Genomic DNA, 22,363 nt, shown 5'->3' on the forward strand with positions numbered 1-22,363 from the left:
ACTGTGGCAAATTCAGACTTACTGAACAGGAACATATACAACTGGCTTTATCCAAAGTCTTGGAAAGCAGACCATCTCTCCCTCCACCATGTTAACCAACTTAAAAAGCCATTGCAATCAGGCTTCTTTAACAGAGAGTCCCACCACAGATCTTTAAATTGAAATATTGGGTATTAGCTCTTAGTGCTTACAGCAACAAAATGCAAATATTAATATTATGATGAGACCTCTTATTTTACAGAAGCCAGCCCAAACAATGTAATATCAACACCGTGAAGTGCAAGGTCTACATCTAGATACTAGAGCATACGTGACCACACTTACCCAGGGTGGTGTGCCTTTCCACATATCTTCTCTTCCAGGATTCTATCCTACTCTATGGCTCCTTTATGCATGCTGACACAGTGGCATGCAGTTCCTGGAAACATCCCTTAACCAGGTGAGGGAAGAATTGCCCGGTCCCTTGTGGCAGCTCCATTTATATTTTGAGCTGCTATGACGCCTGTGAGAACTTAAAACGCTCTTCCTGCAACTGGGCAGTAAAATTCTTCCAGGAGAGCAATGCTGTATCTCATATAGAAAACACTATATGCAATCACATTTTCTTCGTTAACTTTGTAACTTTTATCCCTATGCCCCAAAAGGCCCAAACTGAATCAAAGAATAGACAAATATGCTATCCATTGTTTCTGCTTTGTTTTCAACTAGATGTTAAATTTCTTTTTTCAAAATAACCTTACTAGGACAGAAGTTCAGGTTTTCAGAGAGCTAATGTAATGATCAACAAAAAGGTTATTTTGAAAACTGACCTGTGATGTTCTGGTATATTCTTCATATAGTCTATCATACTCTTTACTCTTGTCTTGATACTGACAGTGGTATTCCTGAAGTTTTTTACCTACTGCATCTATGTTATCTTCTTTCACCAACTGATCCTATGAAAGAAAGAAGGAAAAGTAGTTTCTCCAAGCACTCTTTCCTTGTCAACCTAGCAGAAGTACATATTTCTGTGATCAATTTTTACACCAGGCTTCTAGAAGTGTAGATCTAGGCTGAAAAAGCAAAAAACAAGTTCCATAGTCTAGAAAGTAAGCAATTAGGAATATGGAACTGAGAACTAAACCAAAATTATAATAAAAAAAACCCAAACACAACACATGATCAGGATACGCTTAGCTGCTCCTTAGAGAAAGAAGGAACAATGCAGATCGAAGTATTTTGCTTACAAAACAAGAGTTCACAGAACTTGTAGAAAATGGAGCAAAACACCACACAAAATTGTTGCAGTGTAAAAGACTGCTGTATAGCATGGAGTAGGAGGTCAACTTAAAGCCCTAGGATCTAGAGAAGTAAGCAGAGGGGAACAAACCTGGTGGCAGTCACACTTCTGTGGGTGACGGATTTTAACATACTTTGTACATATACAGCTGCTCTGCATCCTAGACAACAGAGCCCTGCCCGTTATTCAACAAATCTCTCAGCCTCAACTTCTCTTCTTTTAAATACAGGCAATGACAACTACTTACATCAAAGATGCAGTGAAACAGAACTTCATGTTTACATAGATGGAGATTTATAAAGACTGACCAGTGTGAATGCCTGAGGTAGGGGTCATGACCACGTCCTAATTCTGCGACTACTGTTCTAGACCACGTGAACTCTTAGAACCCCAATTTTGACTTTGAAAAGCTGAGTTTTCACGATTTATGTGAAACATCTAAGTTCTAGAGAGAAAAGCCAACATTTTATGACTCCAAGACCCCACCCCCACACAAAACATCTACTAACAGACTCTCTGGAAACCTCACCTGTTGATATCTGGATACTGGATACATCAGCTTCACATCAAGCTTAGGATTGTACTGAGCAAGAGATTCGTGGCGGTAGTGGTTAATCAATTCCACAACGGAATTAAATGTCAATGGATCAGAAAAACCGTATTTTCCATCCCGATGATAAATCTTTATCAGTTTGTTGTTGCCACCCTTCCTGTAAGGCAATACACTAGCTTAGAGGTTTTGTTGTGTGCATGGGTAGCATTCGTACACACACAAACTGCCAAATTAAAATATGTGTAGCCCTCCTGAGTTATTCATAAAGACAACACCAATTCCTGGACAAGAATCTTTGTACCTAGTCAGATAATCCAACATGTACCTTTGTAACTAAGTTATCTATTATTCGTGGACATGTAATGGATAAAAGTAAATATGCTCAAAAGATCTCCTCAAGTTTTACTGAGCAGCAGAAAAAGCACAAAAGTAAACCTCTTCCTGCATTCATTCTGGGACTAGTTTATTGTATTTAAGAGCTGGTATAATTAGAAATTAGCCAGGGGGATGTATAAGCAGCTGTGCAAAACACCCAAAATGAGCAACTAGGAATATGGAACTCAGCACTGAATTTAAAAAAAAAAAATCATAAAAAGAATGCATATCAGGAGGTGCCTAGATTCCTCTTAGAGAAAGAGGAAGCAATGATGGACACTAAGGCAGAAAAGATCAAAATATTATACAAATGAAAAAGCAAATGAGCTCAAGTTTTGGATGCTAGCACTGAATACTCAAGCTTAAATAAATCCTTGGAAGGATTTATAGCATGTTAATTAATCCAGGCCTTTACACTTCCTAGGCTTGTATTTGCTGGGCTTTCTAAAAGTGCTCACCTATTTCCCCCCAACCCCATGAACAAAACAAAAAAATTTAAAAAAGTGCTCTGTCTTATCTGCTTTCTTAATTTATGGCTCCTGCCGATACATGCCTATATATTTAAATATTAAGCCTTCTAGTAATTTAGACGTTTAGGAAAAATCCTTCTTTGGCAGAAAACTTATCCTGAGTCACTGCAGTGTGGTTGTGCATGGTGCGAGACAGAGCACATATGATGGCCATAAGAGAATGTGTTTAAACTGACAAAAGGAAGACAATGGAACCATCTATCACATAGCAACTCAGAAGAAAGGTGTTCCTATTATTTTGTGAACATACCAGACCAGATTCTGCACCACGTTACACTTTGATATACATTCAGAATTGGCGTCATAAAATGCAGTATTCCAATTTAGCAGAACCTCCTTAAAGTACAGAGACAGATACAAAACTAAGGCCTTTACTCATTGGCTAGGTCTCCATGAGAAACCTCTATCAACAGAAGTCACTGTCGGAAGGGATTTCCCGGCAAAACCTCTGTTGACAGATTGTGTCTACACATAAAGGCAGATCAAAAGAACAATCTGCTCTGTCGACAGAGAGCAGCCAGACTGCCCTGCGTTCTCTCGACAGAATAGCTGACTGGACACTCTGAAAACAGGGCTATCCGGTGAACCAGAAGCCTTGTCGAGAAAAGGGCTCTGGAGCATCTACAGGGCTGTTTTGTCGATAGAACACTGTCGAGAGAGGCGTTATATCTGAATGGGGAGAAGTACAATGCTGCTGGTGGATGCTCTGGGTCAAAGCTCATTTTGCGTGTAGACGCTCCATGATTTTCCCCCAAACAAAAGCCCAGTTTTGCCATGAAAAGCCTCTTGTGTAGATGTAGCCATTATGTTTGCATCACAGAGGCTATGTCTACACTAGCCAAAAACTTCGAAATGGCCATTTCGAAGTTTACTAATGAAGTGCTGAAATACATATTCAGCGCCTCATTAGCATGCGGCACTTCGAAATTGACGCGGCTTGCCACCGCACGGCTCGGCACCGCGCGGCTCGTCTAGACAGGGCTCCTTTTCGAAAGGACCCCGGCTGCTTCGAAGTCCCCTTATTCCTATGAGCAGATGGGAATAAGGGGACTTTGAAGTAGCTGGGGTCCTTTCGAAAAGGATCCCCGTCTGGATGAGCCATGCGGCGGCATGCCGCATCAATTTTGAAGTGCCACGGCCGCCCGCATGCTAATGAGGCACTGAATATGTATTTCAGCGCTTCATTAGTAAACTTCAAAATGGCCATTTGCATGGCCATTTCAAAGCTTTTGGCTAGTGTAGACATAGCCAGAGACATCTAAACAGGACTGTCCCTGTACGCACTGGGCTCAGTACAAGAAGTGGAATGAGGTTGTCTAGGAGAAGGTTGCTTATTTCCTTATTCCAAACTCAGAAGTCTCTTGAAATATATTCCAAAAACACTGGAAATTAAAACTGAAGGCATTTCACTTGAATGGTAACATGGCATCTACTGGCACTGGTGTGACTACCAAAGCATGGTAGAACAAGGGCGCAAATACCCAATACTTACCGCAACGTCAGTGTGTAATCTCCTTGCATCTTGGTTGATGCATCACGCACCAGAAACGTTCCATCTGGCATATCTCGTAATTTGTCATTTACTTCCTCCCTGGTGGAATTGAAAGATTGGAGGAAGTATAAGTGAGAACTGTTAGATAGTTGATTTGCTTTAAAACAGACACATCCAAAGAGAAGTTGTAAGGGTGCGTGTGCAATTAGATTTTTTGTTTTGTTTTGCCTTCAAAATCTTATGTAATCCAAGGACTGAATGTTGCTTTTCATATTTTCTACTTTCAGATTTAGGATATCCATAGGGATAATATTTCTGTTCCAACTTTAAAATTTTATGAGACTCATCTGAACTTGCTCACTCTTTGCAAAAATTACCAGCTGCGCTTAACTGCTGTTTAGGAAGAAGGTTATGTATAAGCAACAGTAGCAGCTGTATCTCAGAGAAATCACCAAGTTCAAAATCTTTCAATGGGATCTGCTCACATTTAAGTCCAAAGTGGAAACAGGTGCTTTTTGTGAACAGTTCTGGCCCTTTAAGAAAATGGCATTTGACACTATCATTCACAGGAATTGGGTTAGAAAAGTATCCAGACTTTAGCACAGCTCTAGTCTCAAAGTTCATTAGTTTATTTCCGATACTTCTTTTACAGCATTTTCTTCACTCGCAACAGTTGAAAATTGAGAGTAATTCCACTAGGATTGGTAGCAGTACAGTGGTTTGGAAAGTTAGATTTCATCCTTGTAAGTAAATAGAAGAGACTTTTAAGGCATGGGTAGGACCCAGAAGCATTTCAAAACAAAATATTTGAGTTAAGGGCATTAGTTGAACTTCCATAAAACTCATTCTACCCAAATCCACACCATACTTTACTTATAAAACTAATACTTTGCTCTTTATAGCATCTTTCACACAAGGATCCCAAGTTATGTCTACACTTGCAAACCTTTTGCACTGTTACTTTAACCAGAAAACCACTGGTTTATGTACTCAGGGTCACAGATACCAGCGTGTTTACATTTGCAGCTCTTGTGGAAAAAGGAGTGTGTGGAGGGGCGCATTATTGCAGGTCATCCTGGGTCGTTGCATAGTTCCCACTCCCCAGACACTGGCCAGCTCAAGTAGCTCAGCATTGCTGCAAGCAGGGCATTCTTTCCTCCATGAAACAGGTACTGTCACCTGCTCAGATAAGTGAACACTTTCCAAGAAAATTAGGAGAGTTTCAAAGTTCCCATGGCTTTATAGGGGGAAGGCCATATGTCTCTCTGCTTTGCATCAGAGGAGTGGAGGTGGTGGCCAGAGTGGTCACCTGTGCATCATGGGATATCCTACGAAGGGCTAAAAACTCTGTGTTCTTGCTATATACATCTTCACTTCCATGTCACTGGAAGAGCACCACCAGTAAGAGCTGTACATTTCTTCTGGGGATGCTTTTCTGTTTGCAGTGAAATTTCTAAGTTTCAGTGCAAAAACTCATTTGGAAGTGCAATGTTGTTTTGCGTAAAAAAGTGATTTTTTCCAATTTAACTGATAAACATAGATGGGCCTTCAGAAGCAAGTTCCAAACACTTTGAGAGCACATCTCTCACATATCCTCATCAACATGCTGAAAGTCAGGCAACATACATTTTAAAAGGAATCACAATATATATTTTAATTCAGATGTCATTATAGGCTCTTATTTTCACTTTTAAAAGTTATTAGTTTGCATTTAATAATCTTGAAAAATTTTCTATCCAGAAGAGCAATTCACATTACAGATATCATTCATATCAGAGAAAAGGGAAATTGTTTCTGTAAATCCCTTTATGGCTTGGGCCTTATGCATCTCAGATATGGCCTCCCCATATCTCCAGACAGTTGAGATAAGCTAGGATGCTTGATCTTGCATTCGCTAGTAATGCCCAAGAGGCTGGGAATGGAACATCCCTAATTTATTTTCCACCTCTCAGTTCAAGAGAAAAAGTTGGCTTTCAGGGTGCAATGAAAAGTCCACCTGCAAGACTGTATATTTGGAGTCTCACCCTGAGATCACTTACACTCATTGGAGGTACACATCTCAAAGAACTGGAAGAGACCTTGGAAGGTCATCATTAATCAGGAGCATGGCATTAGGTCAGTGCTGTGATACTACTGTCACAGTGATTCAAGGTAACAGGCCTTCTGGGTTTTGTGACCAGGGTCTGCCACTATTCATTAAGGGCCTGGATTGTACAGCATGCCCTCACACTGATCTAAGTGATGTTACTTGAGTAAGGATATAGAATGAAAGGGTGGCACAATCCAGATGTAAAATGTTAAAGTTATAAGCAGCTAATGGGGTTAATGAAATCTTTTGCTAGCCAATGGTCAGCTATGAAGTAAACAGCAATCCAAAATAGCATCTCATTCCTGTTTAGTTTAAGCTCTAGCATACTCAGTTTTCTGATTTTATGCTTTACATTAAAGACAAACAAACATTCTCTGACTGAAGGTTGTGTGAACTGCACTTTCTGCCCAATGTTATGTTTAACCGATCTAACGACTGTAGCCAGAACATTCAAAACGTGTTTCCTTCACAACCAGGAAGGCTAGAAAAGTTTTTTCTTCTTCTTAAAAATCTTAACATTTTATAAAAAGAATAATTTATCCAAGAAAATAATTCTTGCAACAAGATTAAGAACTACTGGTCAACAGCCTCAGAGGAACACATTAAACACTTTCAGTTCCAAATCAGCACAGTACTTAAGCACACACTTAAGTATTCTCTTAATTCTGGCCTAAGTGTAGTTCCTGAAGTGAGATGTCTGAGCATATACAGCAGTGATGGGCAACCCATGCTAGTGAGTGGGCCATATGAATGACCCTCCTTTATGGCGTACAAGATTGAAATTTGGCATATGCACTAACCATGACCTCAAGAATAACATTAAATACATTCCACATGATTATCCTTTATCACACATTTTCAACACAAAGTGATTCATTATTAGGGGCAAATTAAATTGCTGGTTAAAGTAACATAAAAAAGCAGATGGAGCGCACAGCTCTCATGGTGTTGTGTGCCATCAGCATGCTCCCCAATCCACCCCTTCCCTCACCCCCCTTCCATTCAGACTCTTCTATGTCTCCTCCCCTGAATGTGCCCCATCTCCTCCCCTGAATGTGCCCCATCCCTTCTCCTGCCCCTTCCTCCCAGCACTTCTGGAGTGCCATGAATCAGCTGATTCTCAGTGGTCCAGAAGGGCTGCAAGGGAGGGGCAGGAGTAGGTAAGTGAACCCCACCCCAGTGGAGGTACTATTTGTGTGTGTGGCGAGGGGATGCAAGGGTCACTTGTGGAACCCTGATAGGCTGCATGTAGCCAGTACGTCACAAGTTGCCCACCACTGATATAGAGGCTCAAAAAGAAACACATCTTAAAAAGGCTCATTCTATTCCAGATGTGATTGTTCTTTACCTTGAAATATCCCCCCAGTACCACTCAGCATCCTGCAGAGAGAAACTGGAATTGTCCTTTATTCCATTTGTGTTGACTGAAGTCATTGGTTTTGGAGGCTTTGGAGGAAGAGCTGAAAAAACAAAACAAAACAAAAAATTTTTTCCCCACATTTACCTTTCTGGCTTATATCACTAAGATGGCAAGAGGTTAACATTTAAGATATTTTACACAGCAAAAGACTGAAATGAAACCTACATAAGGCAAGAAAAAGGAAATGTTATAGTAACCTGCCAGTGCCGAAAGGAAATGTTATAGTAACCTGCCAGTGCCGAATGGGAGAGAACAGGCAGCTTGAGTGTGGATGTGTTTTTTTCCTCTACAATTTAATAAAGTCCCTTATACCAGTATAAAACATACAGCAAAAAGAGGTAAGCTTGGTTCCATAACAACTGTCCAGTTTCTAAATTCATACAAAGTGGCAGTTCTTGTAAAAGGATTAGGATTGCAGCCATTGCCACGTGTGTAGGTAGAAAATTTAGGTAATGACAGAAAGGAGAGCATAAAGGAGTAAACTGGTACACAGCTGATCACAATCTAGCCTTAAATAGTCAAGCTTCCCTTTTCCCCTTTGAAAGGTAAGGGGCAGAGGCCATGTCACAAGGGACTATAACTCTCCATGGACAGGTCTACTTTGCAGCAAAAAGGGATGCCACACCCACTGCAGCAAGTCTCGGAAGTCAGGTCAACTGACTCAGGCTTTTGCTACAGAGCTAAAAATAGCATGGGAAGACATTCCCACTTGAACTCTGAAATGTGTTGGGGGGCTGGGGGAGGGAGAAGGGTGTGTCAGAGCCCAAGTGGGAACATCTACCCTGCTATTCCAAGTCCTGTAGAGTAAGCCCAAAATCAGGTGACCAAAGTTGAGAGACAACTATGGGCTTATTTTTTTTTTGCAATGTAGACATGACACATGTACCCAAGACAGGATTTCACAGCATCCACAGAAGGTGTAATTCAAAGTACTAAACATAGCAACGCAAGTCTGCAATAATTGATGCCAGTGGATAGCACAGGGAGAAATGCAATTATGATTGCTAACTAGTTCAAGTGCAGTCACTTGACATCCAAAGGTGCTTTTCTTAGAGCCATTCATCTGTTTACCTCTGAACCACATCTCCCACAGTGCAAAAAAAACCCAAAACCACCTTGCTTTAACTGCAGTTTCAAATGCCATTTCACGCTGACGCTCCAACACACAGTAGCTTCACTGTTCTTGGACAAACCAGCACATGCTCAACTGAGCCAACCTAAACTAACCTGAACCTTGACCCAGACATTCACTCTCTGGAGTTATGGACCAAGCACCTGATTCAGATAGTACTATTCATTCAGTGGTTCTGAATGTTAAAGCTGCAGCACATACAGGTTGTTTTTGTGGTTCAGCTGGAAACGTTCAGGTGTGCGTGACTCTATAAAGGGCAAATACCTGATTTTGTATAAGGAGGGTGCAATACCACGGAATTCACAGAGGTTATTTAAATCTAGCAGAAGCAAGTGTGGTCCCATGATTTAACACCATAACTGTGCAGCAGTTTAAAGGGTCAGAGGTTCCTGAACTGTGGGCTGTGCCCCTCTAGCTGGGCACAGAGGAATGTTTTTGGGTTTTTTTTGGGGGGGGCAGGGGGGAGTGTGATTGGGGCCCAGGCCAGTCCCCTTTGGGACAGGAAGCGAACACCACCCAACTCCACTCCTGGCCATCAATCCCACGCCTGGGGTTCCAGCTGCCAGCTTCTGTGCTCAGCACCTGGCTCCACTCTCAGCCTTGCTTGGCCCTCTTAACCCATCAGTGCCCCTCCCCAACTCCAGGAGCAACAGCATTGCTCCCAGCCCCAGCCCAGAAGGAAGAGGATATAAAACAGGAGCAAATGGGGAGGGCACGAGATAAAAAGTTTTGGGGGACCCACTCTTTTAGGATCTATATTCTGATTTTAGTTCCAGCAATAGAAATCCAGTGTATCTGATTCTGCTTTGTTTTCCGACTACAAAAAGATGAACTGGCTATCATTTTATCCTCAAACTCTCTATTCATTTATATTTTTGGATTACAAAGTAGTACAGCAACAGTTTCTTTTTAAACTCACAGTTGGACTTTTCTGCCATGCGTGCTTTAAATGAACTACCAAAAAACCCAACCATCAGCCAAAAAACAATCCAAGGTGTAGAAACCAAATTCTAAGCATTTGTCTAATATCTACTTTCAATACTAGGCTGGCATAAAAGATTCAAGAAATGCTACTCTAGCTCTGTTTCAGAACCATCTATATTGCTAACAAACAATAGGAATTAAGCAAGTACAGAGGACTTAAGTTCTTGCACTGCACTTTTTAGAATCAGATAAAACAACTCTAGCCACGTCAGAGTAGGCAGGGATCTCACAAACTAAATGATGACACTCACAAGAGCATTGTGAAACTGGTAGCAATTCTTCCTCAGCATGCTTTATACCACTGACAAAACTACTCTTTATATATGAAGATCGTGTCCAGTCTCAGTTTTGGCTTAAGATTCGCTACGGTTGCTCTAGTGCAGCTACACCACTGGAAAAGGTAATAGACAAACCGGTGTCTGGGGTGGTGGTAGTCGTTCCTCAGTCACTGTTATCTGAACTTCTTATGGGAAAGAACAGGACCTGCTCAGAGCATCAGGAATGGGACAGAATTTGTCCCAATGATGAGAGATTGTTTCTTCTTTTCTGATTCCACATATTAGGAGGCTTAATCTGGGAAGCTATATAAAAACAGGAATAAATACAACAGACACTATCCTTTGTGTGTCTTAGGTAAAACTGAATGAATATATAGTTTTTTTCTACATGCACACCACTGATTAATTCAGATGTTACTGATCGCATACTGCTGCATCAAACAGAAACAAAAAACAAAAATGTCCAAACAAAGAGCCAAAGAGCCATTGAAAGAAGTTTGTCTGTATTACCAAAAGCTTAAGGCTCCTACAAACATTTAGTTTGTAGCAAGCTCAGGTGTGAATTAACCTGTGCTAACCTGCCAACCACTTTCGCCATGATCACTCTGTGGACGTGCATTAACAGTTTGCTAATGCACTTTAATCTGGTCATGTTTCAAAGTGGGATAGACACCTGGCCCATGGCAAGGAAAACCTGGGGTACATTCATACCCCAGCTTGTGAAAGACTAAATCTTCCTGTAGACAGCCATTGAGAATGTGATCCTTTGCACATGGATGGTGTGCAGGATCAGGTCCTAATCTTTGCAGGCTTCTAGGTATGTTGCTTACTTGCACTGGTGCTATTTTGCAGTTCTTTGTTCCCTTCAGAGCAGTGAGTCTCATAGAAGGATGTTTGTACCCCTGGAGGCATACAAAGATCATCCATGGAAATGTGTACCCATCTTATCAATTTCTCAACCTGGAGCTTTTAGCCTTCTGGTGGGGTGGAGGTTGGGGGCAAGAGGGGACCCATCCAAAGGACAGATTTAGGGGGATTGCAAGTACACTTCTAACAAGCATGGCAACTGCCCAGGGGCCCATGAAGTTAAGTTACATACTTTAGCCCCGCCCCATGAATCCCAGGCACCAGACGTGGCTCACAAGTAAAAAACTGGGTCAAGTATCACATCGAAATATTTACTTTATAATTATATGGTAAAAATGAGAACAAAAGCAAATTTTCAGTAATTATGCTGTGACATCTCTTTATTTTTGATTCTGTAAGCAAATAATGTTAAGTGAGGTAAAAATGTGGGGGGTGGGAATCAGTAATTTAGAAAGGTGGTTCACAGTCCTGGGAGCTTTAACAAAGCTGACATGAGCCCTGCATTCCAGTGGTGCAAAAGGGCTCGAGCGCAGCACCTGCATACTCATCCAGATTCCCCACTCTGCTTTGGGTTTCCTTTTCTTTGCTAGGCTAGTTAAACATCAACTCTTTTGTCTGACTGGTGATGTTATTTGACAATCAGGAAAATCTGAGTTAAGTATATAACATAGGAAACTGGATAGGCAGCAGGCTTTGGGCATAACCCTGTACATCTTTACTCATTTGAGTAGCCCTTTTTCAGAAGAATCCATGAAACACAGTTATACTGTGTGTTTGCAGGAGTGGGTGCTTTGTTTCAAGAGAAACACCAGAATCCAACCCTATATGTCAGTCACACAACGGATTCAACTCAAGTCAGTAACTATTCACATGAGTAGGGGTTGCAAGACAAGGCTCCAACTATCCCGGAAGGTGTAATGCCCACAAGATTAACTGCCCAAATCTGACATTTCTTGCTTGATTTTTTTCAGCCTGACAACAATAATCTAGGGATGCTACTTGAACAAAGTGCTTGATGTGAAAATATTTTAGGCTCTGCAACCCAGAACAATGAGCAGTTGGCCACAAGCTCTTAATTTAAAGGTTTAGCAAGTGCCTTTTAATCCTCATGCATTACAGCAGGGCAGCAGCTGCCACACTGATGTTTTTTTACAGCATTTTTACAGTGATAAATTACAGAATTACAAATGATCTTAAAATACTGGTGTGTAGATACTGGCAAAAACTAATGGCAGTGTAATGAGAGGAAGTTCTGTGGAAGGTGTCTGTGAAAAGAAAATAACAGATTAAGGCATTAAGACTTCAATCCCAATTTGTGGAGGATTTTAACAACGTTTATTTTCATAAAGGTATACCTGACAAACAAAATACCATGTTAAATGTCTTCAATAAAGTGAGGATAAAAAGGAAATGAGCTGTGTTTCTTTCCACAGTCTGTTCCTGGGGCACAAAGCTTATCTCACACTGCTGAGAGAAGAGTAAATCTACTAAATCATTTTAGTTATGCTGCAGTAAGAGTGGAATCAGGGCCAAAATCTATTTTTTTTCTGAGACATCAAAGCAGTCAGCTCTCAGATGACAGTGCTTTGCTTCTATTTCTCTTAAAGCATGAAAATGTTTAGTGCCAGGGAAACAAAACACACACGAATTTGCCAGAAGAGTTTAACCAACATCTCATTTCCAAAATCCAAGGCTGCAGTGGAACAAGACATTTCTTTCACTGCATCACCATGTTACTGAGATTAGATCCAGATTTCAGTGATTGCCTGGCATGCACCACTGAATTACAGATTGGTTCTTGAGACACGGTGGGAGGGGCAATGTCTTTTATTGGACCAGCTTCTGTTTGAGAGAGAGAGAGAGAAAAGCTGTCCAGACACACAGCACTTTCCTTCACAATCTTATTCATGTCGGGGCAAGAGCAATATTTTACAACAGTATGGTTTTGCTGAAGCTTGCTCATTAACACTAACCCCCTCCTCAACCTGATTTCTGAGCTCACCCCCAATCCCAAATCAGAATTCGTTGGAAAAACTAATTTCTGAATGGAGACAGCAATTCAGCCAATGGCAGCAGAGTACTGGGATCGTATGTTATGTGACGTCAGCACTCAGAAGCTGTGCAATTTCCAGCAGGTAGTTTCAGCTGAGCTGTTCTGCAGAAGTGAAATACAATTTCTTTTCCTGAAATGCATGCACAGTGATTAGACTTCTGGGAAAAAAACCGATAGTTCTGATGCTTTTTCTTGAATGCATAGGGATTTTTTAGATGCTACTCAAAATACAATACAATACCTGTAAGTCAAATCTTGACCACAGCCAGTATGAAGAACTAAGCATGTTGGTCAAATATTGAATTTTAAACATTTCTCTATTCACAAGGGAATTTGAACCTTTCTGGTCAATTAGCCATATTCATGCCTAAATTAAACTAGTGAGAAACATACTTTACTGAAGCTGCACCCAGTATCAATTTGTAGTTTAATTGTCCTTCTTATGCAAAACGTTAAAAGGATATTTAAAAAAAAAAACAAAACAACCAAAATACCCAAAACCTAAGTCTGAAGAGCCTATATGGATTTTTTAGAACTCATTTGGAGGGTTATGGGCTGTGATAACAAAATTTTCTGATAAAAAAGCAAATGTGCTGATTTTGTAATGCTAGCTCACCAAGTGACATCGACTTCCATCACACACACACACACACACACACACACTCTCTCTCTCTCTCATCCTCTGGCTGAAGTATTTGCATGCTAGATAAAAGTCTACAGTTAATTAAACTTTAAACTTCTGAGACAGATGCCAGTTAGGTTCAGTAATGCAGACATTTTTAGTCTTCCTCCTAAGGACACTGGCTTTACAATGGGAAGCACAGAAAAGCTTTCAGTTGTGAGACTAATTTGCTGTTCTATTTTAGTAAACAAAAAACAAAAAGAAAGCCATGACTCCAACTAGTGAGCTGGAGCCAAGTGTGGGTCCCAGCACTTTTGTGAGTTCACTTATGGGTTATAAAGGGCAGCAGTTAAAAAGCAAAACCCCTCAAAATACAAGTAATACCCCAAACCCACAGCCTCACCCCCACCACATTTTAGGCCAAGTGGATCACAACACATCATGGAATCCCAGGCAGGGTCCTAGGTTCGCCCTGTCATTGGACACTGAGCTAAATAGGATGATCAGAAAAGCAGCCACAACTCTGTCCAGACTCAGCAAGAGAGTGTGGAATAACAACAAGCTGTACACTCACACCAAAATGCAAGTCTACAGAGCCTGCATCCTCAGCACCCTCCTTTATGGCAGCGAGACTTGGACCCTATATGCCCGCCAGGAAAAGAGGCTGAACGTCTTCCACTTGCGCTGCCTCAGGCGCATCCTTGGAATATCATGGAAGGACAGAGTGACCAACACTGCCGTCCTTTAGCAAACTGGAATCCCAACCATGCACACCCTCCTCAGGCAGCATCGGCTCCGCTGGCTTGGCAACATCCACAGGATGAATGATGGAAGGATTCCAAAAGACATCCTGTATGGTGAGCTAGCCTCTGGCAAAAGACCTCCTGGACGCCCCCAGTTGCGCTACAAAGATGTCTGCAAGAAAGACCTCAGAGAGGTAGACAGCGAGCTGGACAACTGTGAAGAACTAGCAGACGACTGCAGCAGATGGAGGCAGGGGTTACACAAGGGCCTTCAGAAGGGCGAGATGAGGATTAGACAGCTAGCAGAGGAGAAGCGAGCACACAGAAAGCACACTAAGAACTTGCCAGACACCCACCACATCTGCAAGAGATGCAGCAAGGACTGTCACTCTCGTGTGGGTCTTCATAGTCACAGTAGACGCTGTAAATGAAGTCCTCAATTGAAACTATAAAGGGCGCGATCCATAGTCTATGCAGACTGAAGGATGCCTACCTACTACTCCTAGGTTCAAGACAACTGATTAATATTCTGGGGGTCATAATACAATATTGTGTAAGATAGTACCATTGTTGTGGAAGCACCTAACTACACTTGAGGTAGGACTATATTTTAAAGTGGGTTTAGAAGAGGGCATAAATCTCTCTCTGAAAGTAGGAGAGGGTGATGTGAAATTTCATACAAGATTCCTTTTATGCCCTCTAAATAGTCTATATAGTTTTACTTGTTTTGTTTTCATTACTTTTAATACCTTCCAGTGCAGTCTCTTTGGGAATGCTAAATTTTTCATTGCTGACTGATCTTCACCAATCTTGTTAGAGAAGTACATCTGAGTAGATCTGGAGCAACAAGTTGTTTTGTTATTCAAAGTTGTGTTAGGGTACTTCTTAGCAGTTATTCATGGCATAATTGAAAGTATATATGCTGTGTATGCTAGAAAAAAGGACTGTTGGTAGAAACAAAGAAACCTCGTTCATCAGGAATTAAACTTTCATTAGAAATTTTTAACCTGCCACGGAATGGTTCATGTGCACTTGCTCATAGAAAGGTTCATGCACAGCTATTACAGAAAATATTCTGCCAGCCACTGGGATTCTGTCCAATACAGATGCGACTCCTTGTCAAGGCCCCATCCTCAATTCAATATTAAATTGTAGGAAGTGTATACACAAGACTTAATTGTGAAACAGGTATGTTGACCAACAGTCACAAAATACAGCTCTGCAAAAGCTAGGAAACAAGTAGTTAAGCCATTCAATAGCAGATACCCTCTACTTCTCCATCCACCTTATCACAGATAGCACAAACCACACAGCCCAACCTTTAACTCCATTCGTCCAGAGATGACAATCTTTCATACCTTTTTATGAAATTACCTTTTTACAATGCAGTCAACTGCCAGATCAAGCATTCACAACTACTAGTATTGGAGGAAAAAATAAGACTGTAAAGGTGTGTATGCCAGATGGTGAAAGGGAGATGACAGTTAAGAAGCAGGGAGGGTAACAACTTAGTTTTCTTGTTTTTGGAAGTTTATCAGGTACTTTGTGCACAACAAGCCTAACTACTTCACGAAGATTTTTGTTGGACATATTCAGATTCTTATGTTACATCGATCATCACAGCACTCAAGTACCTTTCAAAGTTAAACTGTAATATGAACAAAAACAAAAAAGCAGTCAAGTAGCACTTTAAGAGACTAACAAAATAATTTATTAGGTGAGCTGTCGTGGGACAGACCCACTTCTTCAGACCATAGCCGTACCAGAACAGACTCAATATTTAAGGCACAGAGAACCAAAAATAGTAATCAAGGTTGACAAATCAGAAAAAAATTAAAGGTGAGCAAATCAGAGAGCAGAGGGGCAGAAGGGCAGGGTGTGAGCGTCAAGAATTAGATTTAGCCAAGTGTGTAAACGAGCCCCCATCATGACCCAGAAAATTCCCATCCCAGTTCAAACCATGTGTTAATGTGTTGAATTTTCCTATTTCCCACAAATGTAAACATTTAATTGATGAAAAAGTCTACCTTATCTCTGAAAGTGAAGAATACAAGAACATAAGAATGCCCATATTGAGTCAGACCAGTGGTTCATCTTCCTAGCCCAGTCAATTGTATTTTCACAGAGGTCGATGCCTGTGCTCCAGAGGAATGAATAGAATAAGTAATTATCATGTGATCCATCCCGTCACCTGTTCCTAACTTCTGGCAAACCAGCCTACAGACACTTCATTTTGAATCCCTGTCCATCCTGGCTAATAGCAGTAGATGGACCTATCCTCCATGAATTTACCTCGATCTTTTTAGAAGCCTGCTATAATTCTGGCCTTCACAACATCTGCTGGCAATGGGTACCATAAGCTGACTGTGTGCATTATGTGAAGAAATACTTTCTTTGGTTTGTTTTACCTGCTGCCTATGAATTTAATTTGGTGACCCCCTACACCTTTTAACCTAATGAAAAATAAATGAAGCCTCCACATTTTCTACCTCCATGCCATACATGTATCATATCCCACTTCACAGAGAAGTCCTAAACTTATTAATGTCTCCTCATATGGAAACTGTTCCATACCCTTATTCATTTTGTTGCCCTTTTCTGTACTTTTTTTTTCCAAATTCCAACACATTTTTTGAGATGTGGTGAACAGCTCTGCTTGCAGTATTCAAGATGTGGGCACACCAGGAGTTTTGATAGTGGGAATATGATCATTAAGAAAATCAAGTTCTGCCACGCCAATTTATGGCAATCTATTCTTCTACAGATTTGAAAAACATCCAGGGAAAGTTAAATTTCCACACAGGATAAACAATTATTTACTAATGTGGTAACCAACTGGAGATGAAGAGGATTCTCTCAGGATGGTGACTACATGACGCAGAAAAGATTACAAAATATCCTTACTGGTGACCAAGGATTCCAAAATACACCTCCTGCTCTATCTTGCTAAATAGGCAGATGCCACAGCAGAACTTGCATGCCATTTAAGGCACAGAAGATCACACATCCTTGGGCCCCATGTATCTACAACTATTATGTCTTTCTTGACCCAACTGATATTTTGGGGGAATACAGATCCCTGATTTGTGAGAGCGAGAAAAGATTAAGCACAATCTTAGGCATTAAAGTTTCCCTGTAAGGAGGAAAGAAGTGAATCTATTGATCCAGTTAGCTATTTAGTTGATTCTCCACACTGAAGACAGCCAAAGCTACTTTCCATGGTGGGGAAAGAAGACTACTTACCCTAGAGGTTCAAAAATCTGCACACACCAGAAAGCAACTTTGAGAAGGAACTATTGACCATAGAAGCCACCCACAGGAACACTACCAGAAGTTGAGAACTGACCAGTTGACTCGGAATCCTACCTCTTGAAATTCAGAGGGTATCAAAAGCAGAGCTTTCCTACAAGAAATGGAGGGGTTTTAACTCTGCCATTAGACAGCCAAACATTCCTATTTTCACACAATTAGATAAAATATCCCTAGAATGCAATAAATGCTCTTGGTATCTTCTGATACTCCTCCGCGTAGATCAAGATTAAAAGCTAGCTGCTGGAGTAAACAAGTCTGGAATTTAATGGAAGCATGAAGTTGGAGAACTGCACAGAGCAAGAAAGGGGTTTCATATGTGAAGGGGATAAGACTTCTATTTTTAGAGTGTTTGCCTTTAAAGTGACAGCAATACAAAGGGATACTGTGCTTTCTTTTAAGGACCAAAAAGAGCAAGTTCAGGCAACCTCAGCTACTAGTTCTCAAGCTGAATTTATTTTCTTTGATTCCATTCTCCTGGTATTACTAGGACTCTTCCTAGGAATGTTCTCACTCATGTGAGTTGCTCTCCAATAGATTTTAACATATCTCCTCACCTACCAGTAGAGGTGGCTTATTCCACATGGGGTTTCAGTCTGCTCTCATTCTCCTATTGTCGGTCTATTGGTAAGGCTACATCACAGACTACCGAAGAAAGGATAAGACATCCTGAACAGCTCTCTTCACTGACTGTGAGTGCCAACTCTGAAGAAACTGGGAATCGAGAAGTGATCACAGAGAGAAGGTGAGATGCCCAAAAGGGTCTGCAGAACATTAATTAGCCACAGCTGCTGGTCAGAAGAAATGCAATCTAGATTGCTAGATACAGTAGAAAAAGAGGACAGGCACTAATTAATTCTGTGCTGCTTCTTTGAACTAGATACAGTTTGTGTGTGCTGAAAACTTCACTTGGCATTTTATTTTTCTCATATACAGTGAAATTTTTTCCAACAACACTTTTGATAGATGTGACTATATACAGTAAACTCTTTCATATCCAGCAGACCCAGGACCGGGGAGGTTGCTGGATATTCAAATATTCTGGATAATAGAGAGGTATACCTAGCAATGTATAACACTAAAGAAAACAAGATTAGATTAAGAAACAAACAAAAATGTATGCAGAATACTTTATTTACCAACAGTAGTACTGTACACTGTAAACTTACACTGTATTTATTTGTATTTACTTTCACTATGAAAAACAACTAAAAATTATTTATGGTTAAAATGCCAGTTACTTGAGGAGCTCTGGATAACAGAATATCAGATATGAAAATGTTTACTGTACCAATTCACTTATTCTAAAAGATTAGACCTCTACCCCCAAGCCACACAGACTTTTCCCATTGCTTTTTGTAAAACAGTAAAGTATATATTAAGGCTTAAGAGACGATCTCTCCTCATGCTCCCCTCCAGCCCCAGCCAGCCCAAGAATGAGCCATTAAAAACGCAGCATATGGTAAGATGGCCCTTCATAGTATTACATGAGGAAAAGTCTTAAATTTGGCATACATATATTCGGTGATGATCCCATCAGAAGATAAAAGCCATCAAAAGATTCAAAGGCCCCAATGGAAATATTGTATAAATGACATTTTAGACAGTGTTTAAAATCTGCTCTTCAAAGTAAGCTGTAAGTAGTATTTATAAAATAACTCATGAGCAAGGATTTCTCAAATAATCAAATGAATATATCCAGGTCTTGGTAAAGGAGACCAGAATTTCACAGCAGCCTGCTTCAACATAGCAAACACTCTCAACACTTGTTTTATACACTTTTGGTATCAAGAAAACTCTAAACCTTCAACATTAAAGAATACAGAGAAACACCAGTGAAGTTATTATTCATGCCACTGTCCAACAATAGTAAACACAGAAACAGAGTGAGAGAAATGACTCACTGAAGTAATCAACATGAGATGATATAAGACAACCTGCTGCTTTAGTAACATGCATTTCTAAAAACGAATGCTTAACTAGTCCAACCAATAGAAAGTAAACCCTCAAAATGTGCGATTTCAAGTTGTGCTTAACTCACACTAATGTGAGTCAAGTGTAATTCCCACTCTCTCTGGCCCTGGCTCAACCCTCCCCTGGCCCATGCAGCCCTGGTTCTTGTTAGACAAGTTATCAGCTGCATGATCACATCACAGATTTCTTCCTACCTGCAATTCTAGCTCACTGAAGAGTTTTAATGCTGCTGCTCTTTCATACATTTATTTTTTTGTGTCTGTAAGATTTCATGATGGTATCTCAGTACCCTTTTAATTTAAAATATTTTACAAAGAAAAAGGCATCAGATTTCAGTTTTAGGTAATCACTGATATTGATCAATTGAAACATCTCAGATACACAGAAGTTAATTAAGTAAAAGAATAAGAATTTCACATCTTGTTGTGTAGTAATTGTTTTCAGAAACAGGAAAATGGTGTTGTTCATTGTGTAGATTCATTAGTTGCTTTGTCCAAAAGCTCAAATATTTCATCTGGCATTAATAAATCTTTTAAAAAAAATAAAGCAGATAGCCATGATAATGCACAGAGATGTTCACAAAATTGCGAACAATCACTTAAACACCAAATAGCAGCTGGACAGCAAAAGATTATACAACACCTAGTAGACATGGAAGCACAATGTAATTTATCTTAGAGAGCCTATATTTTAACGCTATAGTTTAAAATAGGAGTAGTCAATAGGCAGACCACAGGCCGAATCCAAATGCTTCTAAACAGACTTCAAAAATCCTTTTATTTATTGTTATTGTCAAGTGAGAAATATTTCTCTGGAGTCTGCAACTTGCCTATACCACCATCAAGAAATCTGAACCTCGACAAAGAGAGACTATCCCATCTTAAAACATCTTAGAACCCCCACTCCTCGTATGCACCCAAGAAGTGGGGAAGGGTCCATTAAATTCCTCACAAATAGACTCCGTATAAACGCAAGTCTGAAAGAATCTGTGTCTCTTTATGGTTGCAATGATAACCAAACAAAGCCAACCAATGCAGCATTTTCTTTATGAGGCTACAGGTAGTGTCCCTTGCTACTCATTATCCACAAGCTATAGGCACAAAGTGAAATTAACAAAACAACCTTAAAAGGAAACTGGCCAATGTCTAGATTCAAGAGATCCATTGGTAAAAGATATGCAAACTGTGCAACGGATTTGAGTATCTCCTGCTGATAGTTCTGTCAGGAGAGGTTTTCATGACATTTGGCTCATCTACATAGGACCAAATGTCAGGAAAACCCCCTCTGCCAACACCTCCCTTTTTCCTTGTGGAACAAGAATTTACTGGGATGTTGGCATAGGGCTCCCAGAATGGCACAGTTCTGTTAGGAGACCTCCACCCTCCCAACAAAAGCCTGCAATTTAGATATAGCCTAAAGGCCCTGTGGGCAATGTGAAACTGCCAAGAATTTGATTCTGTAGATAGTTCTTTGGATAACTATGTTAAGGATCAAAAGAAACTTTCAAGAGAAGACTCCTTTGAAGGAGGAAAAAGTAGAAGGTAATTGGGCACCTACCATTCAGGGGCTGATACACAGTCAGGTTCAATCCAAGAACAAATAAAATATATCCTACATCCAGAGGGGATGGTGGGACATGCCTAGGTCTCTCATTAGGGCATTTTCCCACATTTTATATCAACCCCTGGTTTGCAGGAACCTCAAGATTTTCCACACCCTGTGCTCCAGAGCAAAGCATAATCTAATTGTGTAGCAATAAGAATACTTCACCTAGCCTGCAGAATAATGGCCTGTCTACACTACCGCAGAGGGTTGAATTAAAATATGCAATTCCAGCTATGTTACTTACATAGCTAGAATCGACATACCTTAATTTGGGTTTCCACACAGTCTCCACTAGGAGAGGTTGATGGAGCACCTGCACCTGTCGACTTCCTTTATTCCTAAATGGGGCAGGAGTGCTGGCACTGATGTCTGTACGAGGCATGCAAAATGTTAACTCCAGAAGACTGACTACGGCAGGGTCACTTTTCCCTGCGCTGAACATGTACCCTAAGTCTGAATCAACATTCTGTAGCATTTAGGGCCACCAAAAAGGAGAACCAAGAAGAGGAGGAATGCAAAAGTCAGCCATGCAAATTAAAAAAAGGCAAGACACTAGCTGTAAGTCAAAGCAGGCGGACGAAGTCTAAGAATAGCAGAGCCCATCAGACCCCTCATGATCCACCCCCAACTGGTAATCAGATGTTTGATAATCTGAATCCAAGTTTCTTATTCCATAAAAAAAACTGTTAAACATACAAATAAATCTGTGGACCCTACTCATTCTCTAGGCCACACTAAAGTAGTGATCTGCACACTACTTTCTCTGCAATTTTAAAACTTGCAAGTTATTTTGATCCAAAAGTCTATTCTTTGGAGGACTGAGTCCATACATATAGAAATAAAATGGAGTCAATGGTGTTAATTAACTTTTGCCTGGGTTTAAGAAGATAATTGTTCCTGTGATAAAAAAAACTTCTATAATCAACTTCAACATAAGAAAAGGAAGAATAGCAGTATACCAAGAATTTCTCAACCTGAACCTGTCCTATTGCCGATAGTCACAAACACAAGTTTTATCTAGGTTCTTCTACATCATTCATCAGCATCTGACTCCCAAT

General features: G+C 40.5%; 1 protein-coding gene across 2 annotated transcripts in view; it reads right to left on the reverse strand.

Annotated features, from left to right (window-relative positions):
- PIK3R3 (phosphoinositide-3-kinase regulatory subunit 3) overlaps positions 1 to 22,363 on the reverse strand; it is a 270,402-nt gene that overhangs the window by 16,837 nt on the left and 231,202 nt on the right. For both annotated transcript variants that reach the window (XM_075003471.1, XM_075003472.1), the window contains 4 exons: positions 7,667 to 7,778; positions 4,230 to 4,328; positions 1,809 to 1,989; positions 810 to 935 (listed from right to left, as the gene is read on the reverse strand). In XM_075003471.1, coding sequence (XP_074859572.1) covers positions 810 to 935; positions 1,809 to 1,989; positions 4,230 to 4,328; positions 7,667 to 7,778 — 518 coding nt within the window. The remainder of the gene's footprint in view (positions 1 to 809; positions 936 to 1,808; positions 1,990 to 4,229; positions 4,329 to 7,666; positions 7,779 to 22,363) is intronic.

This window comes from Carettochelys insculpta, chromosome 9 (assembly GCF_033958435.1).
Source record: "Carettochelys insculpta isolate YL-2023 chromosome 9, ASM3395843v1, whole genome shotgun sequence".
Classification (NCBI taxonomy): Eukaryota; Metazoa; Chordata; order Testudines; family Carettochelyidae; genus Carettochelys; species Carettochelys insculpta.